We start from the raw sequence: 23,374 nt of genomic DNA, 5'->3' as shown, positions 1-23,374 counted from the left end.
GGATACAGAAGGTCATTCCATGTGGACCTGAAACCTACAAATCACAGACGCTACAGCAACAGGATAATAGTTTCCAAGAAGTCAAAGAAAGCAGAATAGTAAACCTAGGCAGTGTCCAGAGAATGCCTTGGCTCAGCGGGATGGGGAGGGGGGTCAGGGTCTTGTACAGTCCCTAAAATATGCCGCCTGTTGTGCCAACAATCTGGAAGTTACACAGGTTCAGCACAAAGTCTTGTTATTCACAGGAGTCATTTCGTCACCTAGCAACCACACGAGCACATCAAGGAATGGTCCTGAACTCTGCCAAATCATGAGGAGGAGGGCCAACGGAGAGAAAAGTGCAGCAGAGGTTGCTGGCAAAAATCCAAACAGAAATGTATGTCCGATCAATAAATAGATGGCACTCAACACTTCACTTATCCCCACCTGACGTTTCTTTCTCTTTTAGCTGCCCTTCACTCTAAGGTGAAGAGTCAGAGTAAGTTTAAAAACACAACAGCAGAAACAACTTTCCAGCTCAGAGAACATAAAAATCCCCCATGGCAAGACACCACAGAATAAATAGAACCAGTGCCTCCAATTAAAATCAACCACTTCTAATTTCAACTGTCTGTGCACGTCATGAAGCCATCTGTATAAATCCTAGCACCACATGGACCTGCGATGCCTCTAATCGTGCAGATACCAAAAGTTACTAATCCTCTTCCTAACACTTGACAGTGGAGATCCCATTTTAAATAACCAGCAGAGATATCCATCTAGCTTCCTAAATATAAACCTGACAAGTAACTGATCCTGTAGATTTTATGCAGATTCACAGCAAGTGAGCACGCATCAGTGGCGGCTCCTGACATTTTTTTTAGGTAGTGCAATTTCCAGTCTGTGAAAGCTGCATCAGAGTGTGCTGTGCGAAGCTGAACCGATTGTACTGATGCAAACCTGTTATGTTCCCACACAGGAAATAAAATGTCCAATCGTCCAGAAACTCCTTGTCTTCCTTAAATGAACACAACGCAGAGTCGAGGGGTTATTTGGTCTTCCCAATAACCAAAGTGACTCTGCAATTTCCCCCGTTATGTCCATAAGTACCATAAAAGTCCATAGGACTGAGGTATATTAGTCTAGGTAGCATAATTTATTCTAATAATTTTAAATTATTTTTTGTTATTTTTTGCACAATTTGCCAATCAGTTAATATTACACCTTAACCATTATTTATTTATTTTCCTCATATTGTTCCAGGATTCTATTAAATAAGTAAACACATAAGCTCTTAATGATAAGATTCATTCAATTTTCATTCTAAAGAATGTAATTAAAATGACAACATATAAATCCAAGTCAAGTGTTTATTGAAGTTTTGGAAAATATGACTTAGAAAAGGATAACCAGTTGTCAAACATGGTTAAGTGCAGCTTACTTATGTGAGATTTCTCTCTTTTTTAAATATAATACTGCACCATTAACAATGAATGTGTCATTATACATTCGGCTATTACTGTCAACATTATATAAAAGATTTAAATCATTACAAGTCAATGATTGAGCACAAAAGGGTAATTCAATTAAAAAATAGTTTATATAAGTTATTTAGCTACATCAAATACTACCTGGAAAAATAGCAGGGTTGGTGGAGCCCTGGGTTTCATCTTTGCCTCGCAAGGCGAGCCCGAAAATCCTGCAAAATTCTTCCAAACTTCCTTCTCCGCATTAGTACGACGACTAAAGGGTACTTCTGTCAGAAACACTACCGTATTGTTGCACTCGACACTCGCCATCTTCTTCATACAATGTTTTTTTTTATTTTTTTTATTGAAAACCACAATGTTACAACAACAAGTAGAAAGTTCATGGTCCCGCGCAACAGACATATGACGAAAGCACGTTGTGCGTCGTTTGTGCGAGCACATAAACCCTCATAGAAAATGCATTGGGAGCAGGATTTTTGAAAAAAACCGAGGTCCCATTCATGTCAATGGGAGCTTCCTGGTGCAAATTCGACCCTGACAGAAATCGCACAAAATGGGCGTAGCAACACCAGGCGCGACCTTAATCTGATTGGACAATGACATATACAACCAGTTTGCCTACAGTAGATCAGTCCCACCTTAGCAACTAGATTAAAAAAACCTCCGTGTTTGGTAGTGCGTCGCACAAATCGCCCCTATGGAGGAGCCGCCACTGGCACGCATCCTGATAATGTGGGAGAAGGATGTCATGACATTCTCTTGACATGTCATAATTACATTGTGTGCCTTGTTGACTGGTTCATATGAATATTGTTGATAGTTAGAATGAGTTTGTTTAGGATTATGACGGAAGCTAGGCGCCTCCAGAGAGGGCCACGTACGCTTGTTATGATAAGACAAGTATAAAAGGGTGTCGCAAAATGAACTCTGCGGACATTTTGTGAACATTCTGTATGCATATTTGCTGTGATGGTTTGTTCAATAAACTCCCCAATGGACGGCTGACCGACGCGTGATTCGACTCCTTTTCTCCACAACAATAACAGCTGACCTGTTGCTTTACACAAAATAATCCAGATCGGTTCAAATACATGCAGTACCAATATATCTATTAATTATTTTATTTGCTTTATGACCCGTTTCCTTTGCACTATCACTTGGGAATATTTCCTGTTGGGAGACTCGATCTTCAGCATAGAATCTCCAGCTGTGAGGCACATGTGTCCCTTAATTGACACTTCCATATTGGATTTGATCAATCTGTCTTTGTTGACAGGATATGTACCTCAGCCTTTTAAGGTTGCTGTAATTAAACCTTTACTTAAAAAACCTACTCTTGATTCAGAAGTGTTGGCTCATTATAGACCTATATACAATCTCCCTTTGATGTCTAAAGTTCTTGAAAAAATAGTTGCAGCTCAACTTTGTGATCACTTATACAGAAATAATCAGTTTGAAGAGTTTCAGTCAGGATTCAGATTGCATCATAGCACAGAAACAGCACTGCTGAAAGTTACCAATGATCTCCTCTTAGCCTCTGATAGCGGACTTGTGTCTGTGCTTGTCCTGTTGGATCTCAGTGCTGCATTTGATACGGTCGATCACAGTATCTTATTACAGAGACTTGAACATGTTATTGGGATTAAAGGAACTGCATTAGGCTGGTTTAAGTCATATTTATCTGATAGATTTCAGTTTGTTCTTGTAAATGAAGAATCTTCCTCACACACCAGAGTAAGTCATGGAGTTCCCCAGGGTTCTGTGCTTGGACCGATTCTTTTTACTTTATACATGCTTCCATTAGGTAACATTATTAGACAGCATGGCATAAATTTCCATTGCTATGCTGATGATACTCAGCTGTACTTATCTATAAAACCAGATGAACCCAATAGGTTGGTCAGATTACAAGCATGTCTTAAATACATAAAGACCTGGATGACTCAGAACTGTCTGCTTCTAAATTCAGACAAAACTGAAGTCGTTATCTTTGGACCTGAGCGGTTCAGGGAGAAATTGTCTAGCTATATAGTTACTCTAGATGGTATTTCCTTGGCTTCTAGTTCTACAGTGAGGAACCTTGGAGTTATTTTTGACCAGAACTTATCATTTGACTCGCATATAAAACAGGTTTCTAGGACTGCCTTCTTTCACCTTCGTAATATTGTTAAAATCAGGAACATCTTGTCTCAGAGTGATGCAGAAAAACTGCTCCATGCATTTGTTACTTCAACATTGGACTACTGTAATTCTTTATTATTGGGCTGTCCCACATATTCTCTGAAAAGCCTTCAGTTGATCCAAAATGCTGCAGCCAGAGTTCTGATGAGAACTAACAGCAGAGATCATATTTCTCCAGTTTTAGCTTCTCTTCATTGGCTCCCTGTTAAATTCAGAATAGAATTTAAGATTCTTCTCCTCACATATAAAGCTCTTAATGACCAAGCTCCACCCTATCTTAAAGATCTCATGATAAGATATTTTCCTAACAGAGCACTTCATTCCCAAACTGCAGGTTTACTTGAGGTTCCCAGAGTTTCTAAAAGTAGAATGGGAGGCAGAGCCTTCAGTTATCAGGCCCCTCTCTTGTGGAATAAGCTGCCAGTAAATGTCCGGGAAGCAGACACCCTTTCCACTTTTAAGACCAGGCCTAAAACTTTCCTTTCTGATAAAGCTCATCGTTCAGGTTATCCTGAAACATCCCATAGTTAAGCTGCTATAGGCCCAGACTGCTGGGGGAGCTCATCTGTCCCACCTTTCCTCACTTTACTCTCTTTTTCCCCTGTTTAATTTCTCAAATGATATTATGTACATGTGACATTATTGTGGTCATTAACTCGTGTTTCCCTGTTCCAACAGATATCCTTTGAATGGTGTTACAGTGCCGCCGCCGCGGCCCCCTCCCCCCCCTTTCTGTCCTCTCAAACCCCAGCTGGTCGAGGCGGATGGCCACCCTTCCTGAGTCTGGTTCTGCCAGAGGTTTCTTCCTGTTCAAAGGGAGTCGTTTCTCTCCACAGTCGCCTCAGGCACGCTCAGGACGGGAGATTGGACTGAAGACAAGTTTCGGTGCAATCTGTTGGTTTCCTTAGCTAGGAAATTGTTTTTGAATTGGCTCTATATGAATGAATTGGATTATTTTGAAATTAATTATGATTACAATGAATTCAACTCCAATTGGCTCCAATTGGACTGTATTATTTAAGAGCCTTGAGATGACATTTGTTGTAATTTGGCGCTATGTAAAAAAAACTGAATTGAATTGAATGTGAAAACATCAACTGCAGGGAAAGTGCAGTCCCAATCGCCTGCTTGTTCTCCAGACACTCCAGAGTTAATGTATTCTAATGGATACACACATTAACTATACAAAAATAATTTTTTTTTTTTTTAAAAAAAGGCCAACATTTCTTAAAGGCCTTGTGGCTGGGGACTGGAGATGACTCCAGTCTGTTAAGTGTCCCATAAATGTTTAAACTGAATGTACTCTGAGCCAATCGAATGATAAATAATAAATGAGGCCGAAGCACTGTGTTGTGAAACAGTCGAGCTGCGACACCGATGGATCAGAACAGTAGCTTACAGCTAACAGAAAGAATGGGAATCATAAGAAGACAGAGTGGAAGCCAGAACAAACATTCACTTTCCTTCTGTCAGCTGAGGAGTACGAATACGAATCTAAACAATTCTTAGGCTTTCTTACACAGTCAAATATCCAGAAACAAACCTGTAACGGCAGAAACTAACCGAGTGTAATCCTATGAGGCAACGGTAGTAGTTTTCGGGTCTTTCTTGGAAACACTTCTGTTCATGGGGATCATGCTCAACATATCAACACGTGCAATATTAGGAAACCGCATCATAAATCACTTACTATTATCCTGTTGTTTAAATTGCCTTTGCTTTCATCTCCCGTTCATGACACGGCACACAAAACATCATCTTATCAGTCACTATCAGTCACAGACGGGTTGTAAACCAAAGCCTCAGAGGGACTTATTGTCACTATCTGAAGGAATTGGGAGTCACCCTCACCTGGGTGACCTGCACCAAACAGCGCAGCAGGAAGCCAGCGTGCTGTCCAGCTCATACAGCTTCGTAACACACACATACACACAGGGGAGTGGGGGGGGGTGTTCATAAGGGAGGCAACCAGAAGCGGCGTGCTCTGAAAAAAACAACACTGTCGGCTGAGCTCTTTTTTTACAAAAGGTTTAAGACGTACGAGAATGCAGAAAACAAGCAACTCAAAGCATGCTTCAAATGCAAGTCACTCATCAGGTCTTACCAACAACTCAATCATTCACCAGACATACTTAAACCCACAGTGCCATCTAGTGAACACAGTCGTTTTCTAAACCCAATCTATCCCTCAGCAGGTGGCTGTTTAAATACCTCAAAATCATCTGTGTCCCTCCCCTCGTCTGATTCGTCCATTTCCTATAAAGACAAAAATGCAGAAGGTTAACACTGTATGGGTTAAAGGTTGGGGAGAACAGCATGGCGACCCCACACAAAAGGACTGGGGAACTGTTCGACCACTCATTCAAATCTCTCACAAGGATTCTGTGGGACAGAATCGGCATGCGTTGGGCACAAAAGAAAACATGTTAAAGTAAATTTGATGATATTTTCTTGTGTGTAATGGCGGCTTGTAGATCAGGAGAAGATGACAAAGCTCTTCAATTTCCTGAATTTGAGGCGGTTTCGTTTCCGTGGATCAGCTCTCAGTTTTCTAAAAACATTAAAACTGTTCCGGCAGCTCTTACTTCATCTACACAGAGTAACCAGAAAGAAAACTGAAACAAAGCTTGAAACAACGCTGTATGTGCCATTTATTGTTTACAGCGTCTGAGAGCCACAGATTCAACTCTGCGGCTCCTTTGGGGGGGTTGATGTTTATTGCTCTCCCATACACAGCATGTTATGAGGGTGGCCATGAAAAACATTTGTGTGTGTCATTGCTTTAAACACAGCCGTAACGGTGCACCTCCATCTGAAAGAGCTGTATTGAGAATGGTGCGGCGTCTGCAGTGATGCGGGCTCTGCACCGGCCCGTCGTGGTGAAGAAGGAGCTGAGCCAGAAGGCGAAGCTCTCGATTTACCGGTCAATCTATGTTCCTACCCTCACCTATGGTCACGAGCTGTGGGTAGTGACCGAAAGAACGAGATCGCGAATACAAGCGGCCGAAATAAGTTTCCTCCGCAGGGTGTCTGGGCTCTCCCTTAGAGATAGGGTGAGAAGCTCGGTCATCCAGGAGGGGCTCGGAGTAGAACCGCTGCTCCTCCGCATCGAGAGGAGTCAGATGAGGTGGCTCGGGCATCTGGTTAGGATGCCTCCTGGACGCCTCCCTGGTGAGGTGTTCCGGGCCCGTCCCACTGGGAGGAGGCCCCGGGGAAGACCCAGGACACGTTGGAGAGACTACGTCTCTCGGCTGGCCTGGGAACGCCTCGGGGTCCCCCCAGAAGAGCTGGAGGAAGTGGCCGGGGACAGGGACGTCTGGGTTTCTCTGCTCAGGCTGCTGCCCCCGTGACCCGACCCCCAGACAAGCGGAAGATGATGGATGGATGGATGGATCGATCGATGGAAACAGGAGTGCAGCTGTGCTACATGTTATAGTACATTATTTCTATTAGTGCTGCCTTAGTCAGAAAACACTGATTTTTTAGGCTGGGTAATATGGAGTAAAACTCATTTTGCTGTATCTTTAGACCGAAAGGCAAAAAGCTATTACTATCTTAGTAGTTTCTATTAATATTCAGTATGACAGCAGTATTATATGACACAGACATCAGAGCAAGTGTAAAGTAATAACAGTAATGTGGCCCATTAAGACTACATGTTCACCAGTTAGGGATTTTTTTTTACAATTCTAACAACGTTTACATGTAAAGTCAAAAGCAAAAATGTGTCCGCGTGCACAGTTCTTACAGCTGTGTGTTCAGCTGAGGGAGGAGAAGCGAAGCTTCACAGGAGAGGGGCTTTTTGGGAAATTCTCCCCAAAGCGGAAGTCGATCTAAAAGGCTTTGCAGTGGAAACGAGGAAATCTAAAACAACATCAAACTATATCAACATAAAGTGTAGTTAGCGTTAACAAAGGAAAGTCTTTGCTAATGGTACCTAGTGTCCACATAAAGAACCCACAACAACACAATCAAAAGCTGTTCTTGAGGTTAAATGCGTGGGCTTTTTCAGTTGCAGTCTGCAACAACAAGAAAAATCTTTGAGAACAAACTGATTGTTCAGTGAGAAACTGTTTAAGTCTAGCATCTCATTGCTTAACTGCATAATAACGGTTTTTATTTGCTTAGAATCAGCCACAAAAAAAAAGGGCAACAGTGTGTGAAACGTTGAAGAAGATTCAACTGTTGCAATCCAATAGCAGCTCCCAGGGGCCATTCTGTAGCCCGTTTCAATGAGGAAAGATGGCATTTGACCATCCGACAGGCTGTGCGGACCTGAGAGCATGAGCTGCTGTGCCTTTCTTTCTAGTCAAGTCAACAGGCTGGTGCTCTTGTTCGTTTCAGAGCCTCCAAGTGTGACATTCTGGTCAAAAAATGCGTGTTTTAAAAACTTATATCAGAGCTGTGGCCACACTGGCCATCCCAAGCACCGTACACCAGCCAAATCTTATACATCATGTTTCCATCGCTGCCAACTGGAGCCGGATCTGACAAAAACTCAACTACTTCAGGATCATCTGATGTAGGACTGAATGCCAGTTGAACTCTTTCCCACTATGATGGAATAGAAGATTTTTAGGGCCAGCGAGTAAAGGGGATATAGTGCGTCACATTATATCCACTCATTAGCATTTCAAAAAGCACCGACAACACCATGAAAAACACGATCTGATACCTCAAACACCAAAAAGCTGTGAAATTCAACCAAGAGGCCGATGCAATAAAATCATAAGGAGGAGTTTAGAGCTCAAAGACTGACCGAGTTGCTCTCCCGGCTGTCTTCATCTCCAGACTCTTTGTCATCAATGTCCTCAGTTCGGTTCAGGTCATCCTCACCATAGCCATACACGAGGCCTCCTCCGAGTTCCCCTGGTGATACGTGAAAAAACGTAACACAGAAACAGGAGAGGTCAAATAACTCAAAGAGGAACCACTTAAAGCAGAGGTCTTCAACAGGGGGTCCACGGAGGTACTGCAGGCGGGTCGCGAAATATTTGGTTGTTTAGACGATTTAAAAAAAAATTAAAAATTATTTAAAAAAAAAAAAAAATTAATTTTTTTTTTTTTAAACAGTTTTTTCTCACAAATTGTGTGCAAACGTGTGCCATCCACACAGGGCCGGCCCAAGCATTTATGGGGCCTTAAGCAGAATTTCATTTGGGGCTGCCCTACCATCACCTCAGCTCCAGATGCCTCATTATTCCATAGGCTACACTGTTATGTGTGTAACGGACCCACAATCATTAGCATTATTTGTAATCATCTTACATTATACAGGTGTCAGCAAACTCATAAATATGGTTTAATTAACTTCTACATAAAGAGTGATGTATAAGTATGGCTCAGTAATTTAACTATTTGAAAGTAACATCAGCAGGCTGGAGACTGCATTTATAGTAAACACATTAAATAGTTTAATTTCTTTCAGATGTGCAATGGTGTGCAAAATGTTCAAAATCCAAATACAAAATAGAATCAAATGACATTCACATTATCTTACAGAAAAATAAAGTTGTAATCAAAATTAAATTCAAAATTGTTCTCGGGGCCCCCTGGTGGCGTGGGGGCCCTTAGCGACCGCATAGTTGGCATATGCATCCACAGATGGTTTGAGGATTCATTGTCCCATCTACATGCATGTTTAAAGTTAAAATCTGTGGATTGTTTGTATGCAAGATGTTTGTTTATAAATGGCAGTGGCACGGCCACCTTGTACCTTGCACATGTTTAAAATAAAAACATGAATATATTAACCTGTGTATTATTTGAATAGCTTAGTATTGAATGTACAATAACAGAGTAGCTATGTTTATACACGGCACTAGGCCCCGTTAAATAGAAAACACAATTGTATGCCATATAAAAAGTAGGGGGGTCCCTGCTCCAACTCTCCATCAGTTTGGGGGTCCCTGGCCTGAAAAACGTTGAAGACCCCTGACTTAAAGGGTTCAAATCTAGGTCTAGTCGGTTCGGTCAGTTTCACTACACACTTTCAGGAAAATTCGTAGAAGAATTACGGCCAATAAATACATTTAATAACTTAACACATAAAAATAACACCGTTTAAAAATCATTCAAGCGTTATGAGTTCAAACATATTTTAATAAACATAGCAAACAGAAACCTGCCTACAAAAGGCAATCACTGGGGGAAAAAAATAAACATGATTTCATACATTCACATTTTTACACAAACATCACAAACAATATCTATGAACTGTGTTAGGTTAGCTAAAAAGCTAATGCTAGCTACCCCATGAAGGTCTGTCATAAGTAACATAATGCGTATTATAGGCCACAGAAAGTCCCTCAAAATTCTTGGAAAAGAATCATACCATACCTGTCTCATCTGGTTCGGGGTCTGAGTCGGGATCTCCATAGACTGCTAAAGAGGAAAGAAGAGCACTCCTCTTACCGCTCGCCATTACGGTACGTCGCATAAACGCTTCGTCGCAGGGTAATAACGTCAGAAAGACTGAGCTGCGCAGTGAGTGGTGTGCGCAATCAGCCGTGTTCCACCCGAAAATGGCGTCATGTCCAATAATAAAACTCTTATTATTAATAATAATGCTAAGTTTAAATGGTGCGGAAAGCTTGTACGGAGGGAAACGAACGAAAATACTAAGATGGCTGAGATAAGCAGGTCGATATTTTCATGTGAACATGTCTGAAGCAACGTTTTTGAGGATCGATGTCCAGGATATGTAGTTACTGTGCAACGATAATAGAGGTCAGCTCATTCTGTAAACAAACCAGTAGAAGTAGTAAAGAAAAAGAAGAATCATTTAAAGGACAGATATCCTGCCAGGACGTCTGTGTGTGATCTACTTTCACACACCAGCTGATCAACTTCTCTCCTCTACTTCATACCAGTTTCTAAATACTGCCAGTACTACAGTATTGATGCTAAACTGGACAGAATTTACAGGGCGGGTTATTTCGTGACAAGCTTTTGCAGCATAAAACTCCATAGCCTGAATATTCTCATGTAAAGTAACGGTAAAGGGTTAAAAACTATAACATACAGATGAGAATGTAGTTGATTAGCAGAAGGTACATTTTAGATTTTGACCTGCTCCTGCCAATCTCCATCCCTTCATCTGCTGTTTGTTGTGTCTAGACTTGTACATAAGTACCTTCACTGGTCTTTATGTTACTTATAATATTGTATGACAATTCAAACGCTTTAGGACTGATGGTTATTTTGAAGACACATCACATGTCATCCTCTAGAATAAACCGCATGCATCTTCCTGTTGAGCAGGAAACAACACAGAGAATTACAGTCTTTTCATTAAGTATCTTTTGCACGTTGGCTCATTTTTATCACAGATTGTAATTTTGGGTAAATTTTTTTGAAAGGAAATGGGGATGAGCGCACATATAAATGAGTATAAGTTCGACAGAAGGAAAGAGCTGTAGTTTCAATTAGCTGTCGGATCAAACAGAAAGAATGACTTGATTTTTTTTGGGTGCAGTTCGACTGCTGTCATTCAGTTAGAAACAGAAACTTAAGGACATATCAAACATTTGATTTAATCTACATTTACATTTGAAAAATTGATACATTTTCTTCAAAACGGTTGTGAAAAGATTCCAAAATCAGGCAACTACCACATCTAAAAAAAAAGAATAATAAAAAAATTCCCCAATACGGGTCAGTGAAAATTCAACAGAATTCCCCTCTGTGAAGTAACATTGATTTATAAGGGATATTTCAGCACATCTTAAATCACTGCATTTTGTGAATTCTTCAGTTGTTTCTTCCTTTGTGTCTCTACTTGTGGGTTGCAGCAGCATCCATACAGCAAGGCGAAAAGCACCAGAGAGAGCGTTCCCAGCACGAACACTGCCATGACCACAAAGCCGCCCACCGCCCACGGCTCCTGCTGCAGACGACCCAGGAACCAGTCCACCCAGTCCTCAGGTGACCCTGTGGGCGTCTCATGCTCGGGGACGCTGCACAGGAAGTGATCAAGCAGATAAACACTTAACTTGAGATATAACTGATGACATAACGCTGCACTTACAATACTTTATAAAGCATATGCAGGCAGATAATGATCAAATATCTGAAGACGTCACAAAGCTTTTGCTAAACTTTGTGTTTTTTATTCAGGAAGCTCCACACGTTACAGGCTTTTGTAGCTGACCACATTCCTACTGAAAACTCACCTCACCACTGCCATGTCCTGCTTAGATGATCCTCTCACGGCTCAGTGGCTCCCAACAGACTGAGTACACGGATTCTGTGCTGCACTTCACAAAGCAGGGGAACTGTCTAAATAGCCCAAACATCACTATAAGCAATTACTTGGTGTTCAGGCGAGCCATTCTGTAAACTGTTCCTGCTTTGCTTTGGGGACAGAATAGTTGTCTCTGTGTGGGCACAGCAAAGTAAAAACAAGCGCTCCTGGTTAATGTTTAAACTCAAAATGTTGACTGTTGGAGCCAAAGGAGAAGTGGGGCGATAAAGTATGCACACAATGCCACACAATGTTTTCTCTGATGGGTATTAGATCAGAGCTGAGTTATTGGAAGGATGATGAGATTGGACTAAAGACAAGTTTCGGTGCAATCTGTTGGTTTCCTTAGCTTGAATTGGACTATATTATTTAAGTGCCTCGAGATGACATTTGTTGTAATTTGGCTCTATATAAATAAAACTGAATTGAATTGAAATTTATGTAACACAATCACCATGCGATGAAATCTGCTTTCATTATGAGACAGGTCTTTGTTTTATTAAAATACAAAAAAAAAAAACATTTATAACATTTACATACACTAAGAACAACTGAATGTATCAGCAGGCAGATTCCCTGATATCCTCAAAAATTAAACTTCACCTTGCCTCTGTGTGCAAACTCTGTTTTACACAAGAATACATTTGTAACTGTTGTGTGTCAAACAATTAACAGCTCAGATTTTTTTCTTCCCATTGGCACAATTTGTAAAAACAGCTGGTCATCACTGAGCCAGCAGAGGGCGCTCTCTCTTTTCACGAAGGACGGTGTCTGTCGAAAACATGCAACTTCAAGTCCCACAACCCACACGCACATGTTGGAATGTTTTTTCCATGTTGTTTTTCACGCTCCTGATGAATGGATACAAAGCAACTACACATGTAATAAAGGAGTGTCTGTCACACCGGAGCACAAAGCAGCTTTTGCCGTATCTTTTCATCCATGAAACTGCCACACAGTGTTTCATTGTTCTGCTTTGTAACGAGTCTTGATGAGTCGTGCCACTCTGCTGATTCATATGGATTCCAGTGGCGTGGCTCCCTGGATGCTGATGCAGTCGTTAACCCAGTGCTGGATATATCCTGGCACCGACTTTCCATCCTTCAGATCAGTCCCATTTAATGCCCTCCTCGCTTGATCTCTCCAAAGAAACCGGTGACCCTGAAAAGAATAATTTACCAATTTGTAACTCTGATTAAAGGCCCTTCATCATGTGGGTGATCACATGACGGACTGAAGGGGGCTGGAGGGTCCTATTTATTGGTAGGATCTGTTCCCTGTCGCATTTTCAGATGGAGTGCAGAGGTTGAACCCTGGAGGCCTGGTATTTGGGCTTCCCGCAGCAGCACCAGTGGAAACAGGAGAGCATGATCATGAAGAGGCAGGTGGCTGCAGGAGAAAAGCGAAGCACAGGTGTCTCTTAAGAACACTGAGAACTTGAGAAACAAATGTGTCGAAACTCAGGCTTAAAGTCCAGTTGGCAGCTTATTATCAAATAACTTGAAATTGCTTTGCATCAAACACCTGACAGACAAAACTCACCAACAAAGAGGAGGAGAACAAGGAAGGCTCCCAGCTCCAACGAACTTGCATGTGGAAGCCCCTGCAGCTTGGTCCACACTTTCTGAATAATACTTCGAAACTCTTCCCCTTCCATGCTGGCCTCTGGATGTAGCCGATTTTAAGACAAGATGCAAGAATAGCTTGGCTCTTCTGTCCAAGGAAGACGGCCTCTGTAGAACTCGATACCCTTGAAAAAGATGATATAGTCAATGAATGTATCGCTCACCTTTGTGAAAAATGAGAAAAAGATATTTCAATCTTCAGCTCCACCCTTCTTCTGCGATTTCAAACGTCCACCCTGTAATTACCGATCCACCCTGGTAGGAATATGCGCTCCAGTTCCCTAAATACTCTGTGAGTGGTCACTCATTACATATCAGCACCCCTAATTAGCCCACCAATTCACTTCCTGTGTGTGTAGGTGTGTGGACAGGCCGCATGTCTGCAGTGTGTGGGTCTGTGGACAGACTGTGCCACACTCGAATTAACAGACAAGAGAGGCCGCCCTGCACGTTCAGTTCAACTATTTCAGGCCTGGCATTTCATGCGTGATGCCTGTCATCATCACTGAAGCAGCTGTGTGTGGGTGAGGTTCCACAGGCTGATACTAAAGGCGCAGGGCTGTGAAATGGCAACGGAACAGGACGCTTAAGACAGATGTCACCACAAAGTCTGAATGGACATGTGATGAACGTAGGAAATACTTTTTTTATCGTTTGAAATAAAATAGTCAAGCTCTTTTCTCAGGTCCACTTCAGAACACCTCTCTTCAGAACAGAGTATTTACTATATTCACACATCAAAAAGCAAGCGTGCCATGAGCGGCATGATATCCAATAATACCAACTTAAGAGTGCTTTTGGGTGAGGAAACGTGGGGAGAAAATGCAGTGTTATTTCTGCTTTCTCATTCATTTACTTTACCAATTCTTTCTTGTGCAAAAATGTATATTTCTATTCTATTCTATAAATGTATTTACCCTTTTTTCCAATGTTTAGGCAATGGTTCCTAGCATGTCTGTTTCTGTTTTTTTTGTGTGTGTAATATTTATTTGAAGAAATCTGTATAAAATATGTTCACTATGATGCATAATTGTAAAATGTAAATTAAAGATTTATACCACAACCCCATACCTTTTGATGGCAGTTAGTGCTACTACGCTAATCTATATTAGCAAAAGTGTGGGAAGTTTTCATTCTCCCTCGGGACGTCTGAGTTTTGCTATTTTCTCCTTTTGATGTAGTAAAGGAAATGATAAACTCAATGAAAAGCATCACGTTTGATTGTTTTATCGACTAAATCGATGTAAAAAGTTTTTTCCTATGCTAGCTAGCGCTAGCATTAAAAAGCTAACTGTTGTCAGTACATATTGCTCATATTGTCCATTGTTTACAAGCCTGTTACTATTTCACATCATACACACTCACACACCAGATACTTTCTTCCAAACTATTTGTAATTACATTTAAAAAGGCAGGTTTTTTTTACTGTATTAACAACTTATTATGTAACTTCTTTAAAAGTATCAGGACAACTAGCGACTGTACCTGAGATTCCCTGCGCTCGCGTTGCTAGGCAACAAATGCTTAAACTTTTTTTTTCTTTCAACTGTATTTCGTCGGCCTTTTCGGTCGGGGGGGCTGTTTATGGCTATTTATTTCATAAAACGTTGTTTTGGAACTACAAACAAGTGCTTACATTCAATTCAATTCAACTGAGTTAAAAAATGCTTAATTAATCCCAGAAATAAAATGCAGTATTTATAATGATTGATTAAGATATGCTATTGTGATAGATAGAGAACAAAATAGAATGTAAATTAGCTGCCAAACAAGTAGAAAGTTGAAGTGCAGCAGAGAGCAAGGTGTAGTAGAAATCTTCAGAGGCCATTGGTGGGATGGGATGTTGTTTCTGTAATTTAGCTGATGATAGTGTAGGGTGGCATTGTCAGGTGCCATAGGTGAACTCTTTCAGTTGACTAGATAGGCAAGAAAAGCCAACAGTTCAACAACTGGGGTGCAGAGATGCTCTTTCTCAGTGACGTGTCCAGGATTACACCATCTGTCGTTAACAAGCTCTGTAATCTGTTAGCTCTTTGTCTGCAGTCTCTGTCTTAAAGCTGACTGGAGAGGTACAGAGACTTGTTCCCGCTACCATGTCTCAAATGATAATACAGTATTGCCTTCCTGATCTTCCTCCTCAGGGGTTCAAGCTTGTCCATTTTATCAAGGGAAGAAATGGTTTAACCTTCTTTCATCTTTTTTCCATTTTGTTCCTACTCTGCATCCGAGACGTCTCCTCTTCAACTCGTCTTGATTTTGGGGTCTTATTCCAGGCATTACGTGGGCTTTGTAAAGCTTGGTTAGCTCCAGGTTAGCAAAATTCCTGTCGCCATGGTTATGCATAATAACAGATGTGAACAGAGTGCCAGAGTTACCAGCAAAAGTCATTCCAGCAGCCCAGCAACCAAACCAGCATCGAATAATGTTTCAGAAATCTGTGTTTGCGTTGAAAAAAATCTTTGTCGAAAATTAAAGGATGCAAGAAGATGCAAAGAAAGACACTAAGTTCTGAGCTACTGTGGCAGCCATTCCAGAACCTACTCTCTGTCATTTCTATAGTATACCACAAATCCAATTCTTCAGTGTGCATCCAAGCAAGCATACATGAAGACAGAACGCATGGATAAATGTAGTTAGAAATGTGTCACTTATGTTTCATGCCTTGTTGTTCTTTATCAGTTCAGGAAGTGCGTCAGAAAGAACAGGCTGTCACCTCACATTGTTTTTTTTTCTTCTATTTTTGTGGTTATCATGCCTCTTTCACAAGGTTTCAGATAGACATGAAACATCAGTCTGCGAGTCTGCAAAAAGAAACAAATTTCCTGATATCACTTTGTTGTGCCTGCTCCAGACGGCAGCAGAGAATGTGTTCTTAAAACTTTACTCCACTCCATTTAACACTTCCCAATCTTTCATCAAAACTGCTTGGAATAAAGTTATTCATAGGCCAGAGTAAGCATGCATTTACTCTGGGTGGATGCATTATTACTTTCAGGGGCCCCTCTAGCCCCCACCACCTGCTAGAATGTGTGACCTCTGCTGCTGGCCTTTTTTACACTGCACTCTCCTCCTCGTCTTTGTCCCTCTTCTGCGCCCCCCAAGTAATGTTTCACTACCAAAAACAACACCTCCTTTGGAGCAGTGTCAAAAAATCCAGCGTCACTAGATTTATTAGATTTGTCACTAGATCTAAAAGAGCTCAGACCTCAATAAATCCACATTGTGTTTCTTATCTTTGCGGTGGACTTTATTACTCACGTATAGGCATAGCAACTATAGTGCAAGGGACAGTCAGAACGAAGCACAACCCAAGGTAACATATATGCATATTATGCAACAAAACAAAAAATCTTACCTCAGCAGTGAATGTGTGCAACTGCACAGTGAGAGCGTCACTTTTTCCACTTCTTAATTCTTGTCTTAAAGAAGTAAACTCCCACGATGTCCTGCAGACTTCTACTTCTTCTTGATTTTTCACCCTCCCCTTCTTTTCTGTCTTTGTTTCTGAAGGTTGTTGTTTTGGTGCTTGTTGGTCTCCAGCTCTTCATCTAATTGCCCTGCTGCAGTTCAGACGGACAGAGCAGCACTGGATGTTTGGAGGTAACTTGACCCTTTGAGCAGATTGTGTGTGACTGGAACAGTTCCTCTAGCAGCATGCGTTCACTTTCTCCTCCTCCTCCTTGTTCACCCTCCCTCCCTCCTCCAACTACTTCCCAAATCAACTCCTTCCCTGGTGCTTACGTGGTCTCTCACTCCCCCTCACCCTCTGTCCTGTCTGTATATCTGAACACTCATTCACTGTTTTTCCTCCCTCCCTCTCTCTGTTGCTACAGACCAGCTGTGCTTGGGCCTCTTTTTTTTTGTCCTTGGTTGCCATGGAGATGAGGCTCCCTCAAAAAGGAGCAGGGGGTGGTGTTTGTGCATCCGTCTGGTGTCCAGCCAGCTGACACCCATATTTCTTAAGAGCTAGAACTGAAAGTTTTGCCGTTGGTTCACACTTGTAGCCTCTCTGCCTCAGATGGGAAGTGATGCAGTAGACATTCTGTGGTTATCAGAGGTGTGGCGTATCGTAGCCGCACGACAGAGACTAAAAGAAAGAACAATGAGGCTGTTCCTGTTGATTTGCTGTTGTTTGTTTAGTGAAACGGCAGCCGGGCCGGGCTGCTTTCTCCAGGATTTTTCGATGAAAAATAGTCCCAGCTAAAGAGGCTTTGATGAGAGTCATTAGGGTGGGTTTGCTTTGGAGGATATTTGGACATTCCAGGCCACGTTGATTCATTCAGAAATGGCCATTACTCATTTCCCAAAGTTTTATCAGAACACAATGCAGAGTTCCTGCAGTGGAAGTGTGTTTTAAGTGTGTGTTTTAAGTCATTTCACGATAATCTGTTTTGGACTTGCAGTAAACAGTAAAAAAATACTGCCAGATTGGCAAATGCTTTATTAGCACTTATTAGCACTTTATTAAGCAAAAATGCATACAACAAAGTACAGCATCTGTCAATTCTAAGGTTTGACCTTTCAAGACGAAAGAAATAATCTGGTGTTTGTTGTCTAGGTTTTAAACACCTGACATATTACACTGTGCCACTGTTTTCTTGCAACAAAAACTAAGCCAAAATGCAGATGCTGTGTGAAAGATCAGTCTTACATTGTCGTCGGTCCACTCCTCTTTTCTGTTTTTTTTCTCCCAGCTCATTGAGGTTTGCAGCATTGGTTTCTGCACAGCTCTCTGAAGGTCCCAGCACAGCATCTCAGTCAGGCTGAGGTCTGGACTCTGACTGGACCATTGCAACACCTCGATTCTTCTCTTCTTCACACATTCTGCTGTAGATCTGCTGCTGTGTTTGGGATCTTTGTCCTGTTGATGAGCCAGTTTCAGCCCAGCTTTAGCTGTCGGACAGACGGCCTCACATCTGACTCTAGAACACTTTTGGTATCCAGAGGAGTTGATGGTGGACTCAATGACTGCAAGGTGCCCAGGTCCTGTGGCTGCAGAACAAGCCCAGATCATCAGCCCTCCACCACCGTGCTCGACAGCTGGTGTGAGGTGTTTGTGCTGATATGCTGTGTTTGGTTTCCTCCAAACGTGCTGCTGTGCATTATGAGCAAACATCTCCACTTTGGTCTGCTCTGTCCAAAGGACATTGTTCCAGAAGTCTTGTGCTTTGTTCAGATGCAGCTTTGCAAACCTAAGCTGTGCTGCCATGTTCTTTTTAGAGAGAAGAGGCTTTCTCCTGCAGCCCTTCCAAACAAGCCATACTTGTTCAGTCTTTTTCTAACTGTGCTGTCATGAACTTTAACCTTCAACATGCTAACATGAGGCCTGTAGAGTCTGAGATGTAGCTCTTGGGGTTTTTTTTACCTTGGAGTGACCTTGCTGGAACTTCGAGTCCTGGGAAGATTGTAAACTGTCTTAAAAGTTTTCCACTTATGAATAATCTTTCTCTCTGCAGAATGATGAACCCAGATGAATGAGTCTGCTTTTATAGAGATGCTCACACTTACTGATGATCTATTAATCAAGATGACTTTAGACTTTAGACTTTAGAGTATCACCAGAGTGACAACTCTCTGGTGGTACACTTACAGAAAATACTACTTCCAAAGAAGTGTTTATCACGTTGTGACGCACATTGTTTTGTTCAAGGAGGCCACTGGCATATGATCTGTCATTTTCACTCACAGCTGTTGCTAAATTTGTCTTCTGTTTGGTGTTTTTCCAGTTAGTGTGAAGTAGGTTCCTCAAAGCCTTTTAACTTAAGACAATGGCTTTCTGTTGCCAACATGACATTTGAGCTGCAAGAGTAAAAGGCAATGATGAATTTCTGGGCTGAGCTAAAGGTTGGAAAACGTTGTTTATGGCTGCCTGGTACGTTAGCACTGACAGAAGTCATAATTTCCTATGGCAAATAATACATGCAGAACAGTCTTTAACAGGAAAGCTGTAACAGCAGTGAAGGTTTACATTCCATCCAACAAAACTGGAAACTTGTGTCACAATGGAATACTCAAAGTAAATTCACATATCATATCACTTTCAAACATAATTTTTTGAAAAAGCTGGGTGGTTTAGGAGTCAGCAGGGAGCACAGTGGGCATCATCAGTTCTACTTCCACTGACCTTTGTGTGATGAAGTAGGACCTTTGGGAAAAGAGACCACTGATTGAATCATCCTCCTTTCAGGCTTTGTTTCAGGCTGACCCAGTGATAGTGACAGGATCTCATCTTAATCTTGAGACACGAGTGTCAGACACATGGTGCACTTTGCATCATTTACATCATTAGCTTGCTGATTTTGCTTGTGAATTAGAATTGTCATGTGATTGCTTTTATCATGGCCAAGGATTATGGATGGCTGCAACAAGTGATTTATGAATGTTCAAATCCTGCAATCAGGTTACTAAGGTCTGAGCAACAGTTCAACTGATGGGTTCATTTCATATCAACCAATTTATATCAACAGTGCTGGACCTGCCCTTCCCATGATAGTCTAATACTCAAAGAGTAAATAGGGGCAATAGAGACATCACAACCTCTTATTTGCTTTAGAATGAATAGATTCTTGCTGAAGGTTGGAATAGAGTCCAAAGGAAAAGAGCCAAAAGACTGACACAGATGAGGAACTTGAACCCAGGCAGGTTTAAAAGACATGAAAATAAGACTGAGCACATAGACAAACTGACAAAGGGCAGCGGGAGAGACAAGACTATGCACTTACACCCATCTGCTGATTGTAAAGACACACCAGCGGGAACAATCAAACAGCCAAGGAGGTGGGTTAAGGACATATGTCCCACAACATGGTGAACACTTATCTCTGTTCGGTTGCTTGTTTGGCATGATGCAAAAAACAGATTACGTTTTAGATGAAATAATCCTTTACTATAAAGTAACTGCATTTCGTTGTCTCAGTACCTGTACTCTGTGCAATGACAATAAAGTTGAATCTAATCTAATCTAATCTAACTGCACTCAAGTAACTATAAAGTTACCTTCTTAGACAGAAATTTTGAACTAAGACATTACTTTGATGCACATAAAAGGATGTAAAAACCTCATGCTCGCAGGCCTGATTAACATTGAGAAGCCAATCTTTTTGTGTAACTGAGGAATGAAGTGGAAGCTTAGCTGTGGAAAACTGACAGACATGACCCAGATACCATGTTTATACCAGCATTAACCTAACAGGTTTTTAGGCATTTCTAAGTTGAGGAGAATGAGTGGGATGATTCCCTCTATGATATCAATGTTCTGAGCTGGACAGTTGGTTAATCGCTGCTTTTTGTGTTTGTTATGCTCTTTATGTTCTGCTTTGTGGTGGTCTAAACCCACCCATGTCTCTCATCTTGCCGGTGTTGTTTACGTTTACTGCACTCATCCTTCACCACAGCTTGGCCATTAGCAGAGAAAGACTCATCCATTAACTGGTGCAGTCAGGCTGGTGATATTTAAGCATTGGGGTAAACGGCCCGCACTGATTCCACAATACGAAACATCCTATATGAAGCAAAGCTGGTCATTTCCGCCCTGCTTTCTACAACCATAAAGCTTCTCAGAATGTTTGGAATCATCTCTCCATCTTTTCCAGTCCCTCAAACCAAACTTTTCCCCTTTATTGGTGACTGCTCATGCATGCGTGTAGAGGATGATGACACCTCCATAAAATCTGACGTGTTGTCATAGCAGAGTAGTGGCTGCAGGTCAGATCGCCCCCGGCTGTACTCTAAAAACGTCTCATTAGTAATCACAACAACAGCTGATCTACATAGCTGATCCGATTTTAGTATGTGTACATGAGAACTGCTTTGTCAAGCAAGTTATTAAACCACAATGCTCAGGGAACATGTTTGCCAGCACTCATCAGTCCTTTCTGCTCAGCAAGCTGTCATCCTATCAGAAAGAGTCAAATCAGCTCCTCTGACTGGATCTCTTGTCTGAGTCTGTCACCATCGGTTGCTTCGGCAACTTCTCAAGGCTATGTACAGCATATCATTATGTGGCTTTCAAAAAGATAACTAAATGGATTTGAACTATTTTGGGGCAGCACATACCACATACATCCAAGTGTATGTGGTTTTAATTATTTCTAAAACAAGCATTGGTTCCTGTGTTACTGGCCCAGAGACCGTCTAGCTCCTTCTCAATCCTCTCCGGAGACTTTAGAATTCACCAAATAACTATTTAATGCACTTGTGAAAAGAACTAGTGAGCTCAGCAACATGTTAAACCCTAGGGGACCTGCAAAGTACACTAATAGAATGGATTTTTTAGCTCTAAGTGCTGCTTGTGATACAACTGCCTTAAACACCATATTACAAAGATTTCAACTTATCATCAGGATCACAGGTACTATTTTTGTCTGGTTTAAGTCATATTTATCTGGTAGAATTTAGTTTGTATGGTGTTCCACATGGTTCTGGTCTTGGAACTAATTCTCTTTGGGCTCTCTTTCTTCTCCTCAGCCCAGACGCTTTGTAGTACTTCTTACCCATCCAGAATCGATCTTTCATGGCTTCCTTCTTTGAGCCATTTAATGTCCTGACGTTCAACCTTCCTCTCCATGGGCTCTCTACAATACATTCATTTTTTTGGCCAAGTATTGGCAGCATTACTCTGGCAGTGGCAAATACAAATGCACTGGTTTCCATCATGATGGTAGTGATATTGAGTAAAGTTTTGTTGATGTCTGTAAGTCTGTAGTATTTCTTTTCAGGTAAGTAGATGCAGCAAGGCACACAGTGAGTTGTGAGGCTCGGACAGGTTAGAGGGACTCGAGGGCTACCGCCACAAAATAAAATCTCACACCTGGGATGTTTAAATGTGGTGACAAGTGGAAAACAGTTGCACGAGAAAATGGACAACGGCAGAGTTTTGATAAGTGGATAGAGCTAAAAGCTCAAAATGGAACTTTCAGCCTGAGCAGGGACATGATGACTTTATGGACACTGGTCAATAGTTTTGCTTGATAGCCGAAGAGTGGAAAGAATAGAATAAGACTGGGCTCACTCTGATCATGTTATTTCTTCATTTTTCTGCAGCACAGGTTAGAATGCTGCTTGTCATTACACCGAAACAACCTGTAAGTCAGCTGCAGAACCTGTACTCGAGAGGAAAGTGACAAAGTTTGGTGTAAGGCAAGAGGATTAGAAATCAGAGACGACAGTGACAGGGCAGAACTCTGGGACGTACGGACAGATCTACAGCTGAAAGGTTTGTGGTAATAGTCTGCAGCACGAGAGGGGAAATAATATGTAGCCAGGTACAGTGTTGTTGTTATCATAGAGAATTTCCTTTTAATGAAATACTTAAGAAGCATGCCTTTGGGAGTAACTGCTGTCGAAATGACTGCAGTTTAGAGGAAAAGCTCGCCCTCTAGTGGTACAAAATGTTTGGCACTTCTTATGGCAGACATGATGGTGATCAGCAGACCTATTTTTGTACCAGCCCAAAATGTGTTCAGATTACAGAAACAAACACAGATAATCTGCTCTTTAGTTTCAATGCCACAGCGTCCGGCTTTCAGAACACATCAAGTGGTGGACACAAAGACAGTTCACTCATTAATGCACACTGTAAGGAGCCTGTAATGAGTTGATGTGTATGTGAGTCTGAAACAAAAAAAAAATCCATCCAGTAAAAGTTAGCTGCGTTGCACCATGATCCCTCGCTCCCTTCCCACTCATACACACTGCCACCTGAAAGGGCTAAGTAGGTGTGACCTTTTTACACCAAAACCTGCATAGATATTAAGAGTTTTCAAATGCAAGTAAACAATCCAACTGCCTATTTCCCCATTGTCTACGATCCTGTAGACTAATACAATAGATAAGTGTGGTATTTGTCCCTTTTG

General features: G+C 41.6%; 1 protein-coding gene and 1 long non-coding RNA gene across 3 annotated transcripts in view; both read right to left on the bottom strand.

Annotated features, from left to right (window-relative positions):
* sap30bp (SAP30 binding protein) overlaps positions 1 to 10,093 on the bottom strand; it is a 22,656-nt gene extending 12,563 nt beyond the window's left edge. For both annotated transcript variants that reach the window (XM_075457717.1, XM_075457718.1), the window contains exons 1-3: positions 9,990 to 10,093; positions 8,410 to 8,519; positions 5,862 to 5,906 (exon numbers count right to left, since the gene is read on the bottom strand). In XM_075457717.1, the coding sequence (XP_075313832.1) occupies positions 5,862 to 5,906; positions 8,410 to 8,519; positions 9,990 to 10,089 (255 nt within the window). In that variant the 5' untranslated portion in view covers positions 10,090 to 10,093. The remainder of the gene's footprint in view (positions 1 to 5,861; positions 5,907 to 8,409; positions 8,520 to 9,989) is intronic.
* Positions 10,094 to 11,165: 1,072 nt separating this feature from the next.
* LOC142374122 (uncharacterized) lies at positions 11,166 to 17,440 on the bottom strand. Its single transcript, XR_012768645.1, has 4 exons — positions 16,876 to 17,440; positions 13,438 to 13,645; positions 11,825 to 13,284; positions 11,166 to 11,608 (listed from the first exon to the last, which is right to left on the bottom strand). It is a non-coding gene; the product is annotated as an uncharacterized LOC142374122 (long non-coding RNA).
* Between the last annotated feature and the right edge of the window lie 5,934 nt (positions 17,441 to 23,374).

Source organism: Odontesthes bonariensis, chromosome 23 (assembly GCF_027942865.1).
Source record: "Odontesthes bonariensis isolate fOdoBon6 chromosome 23, fOdoBon6.hap1, whole genome shotgun sequence".
Classification (NCBI taxonomy): Eukaryota; Metazoa; Chordata; class Actinopteri; order Atheriniformes; family Atherinopsidae; genus Odontesthes; species Odontesthes bonariensis.
Note: the sequence above shows the minus strand (reverse complement) of the source record. Positions and strands in the feature narration are given on the sequence as shown.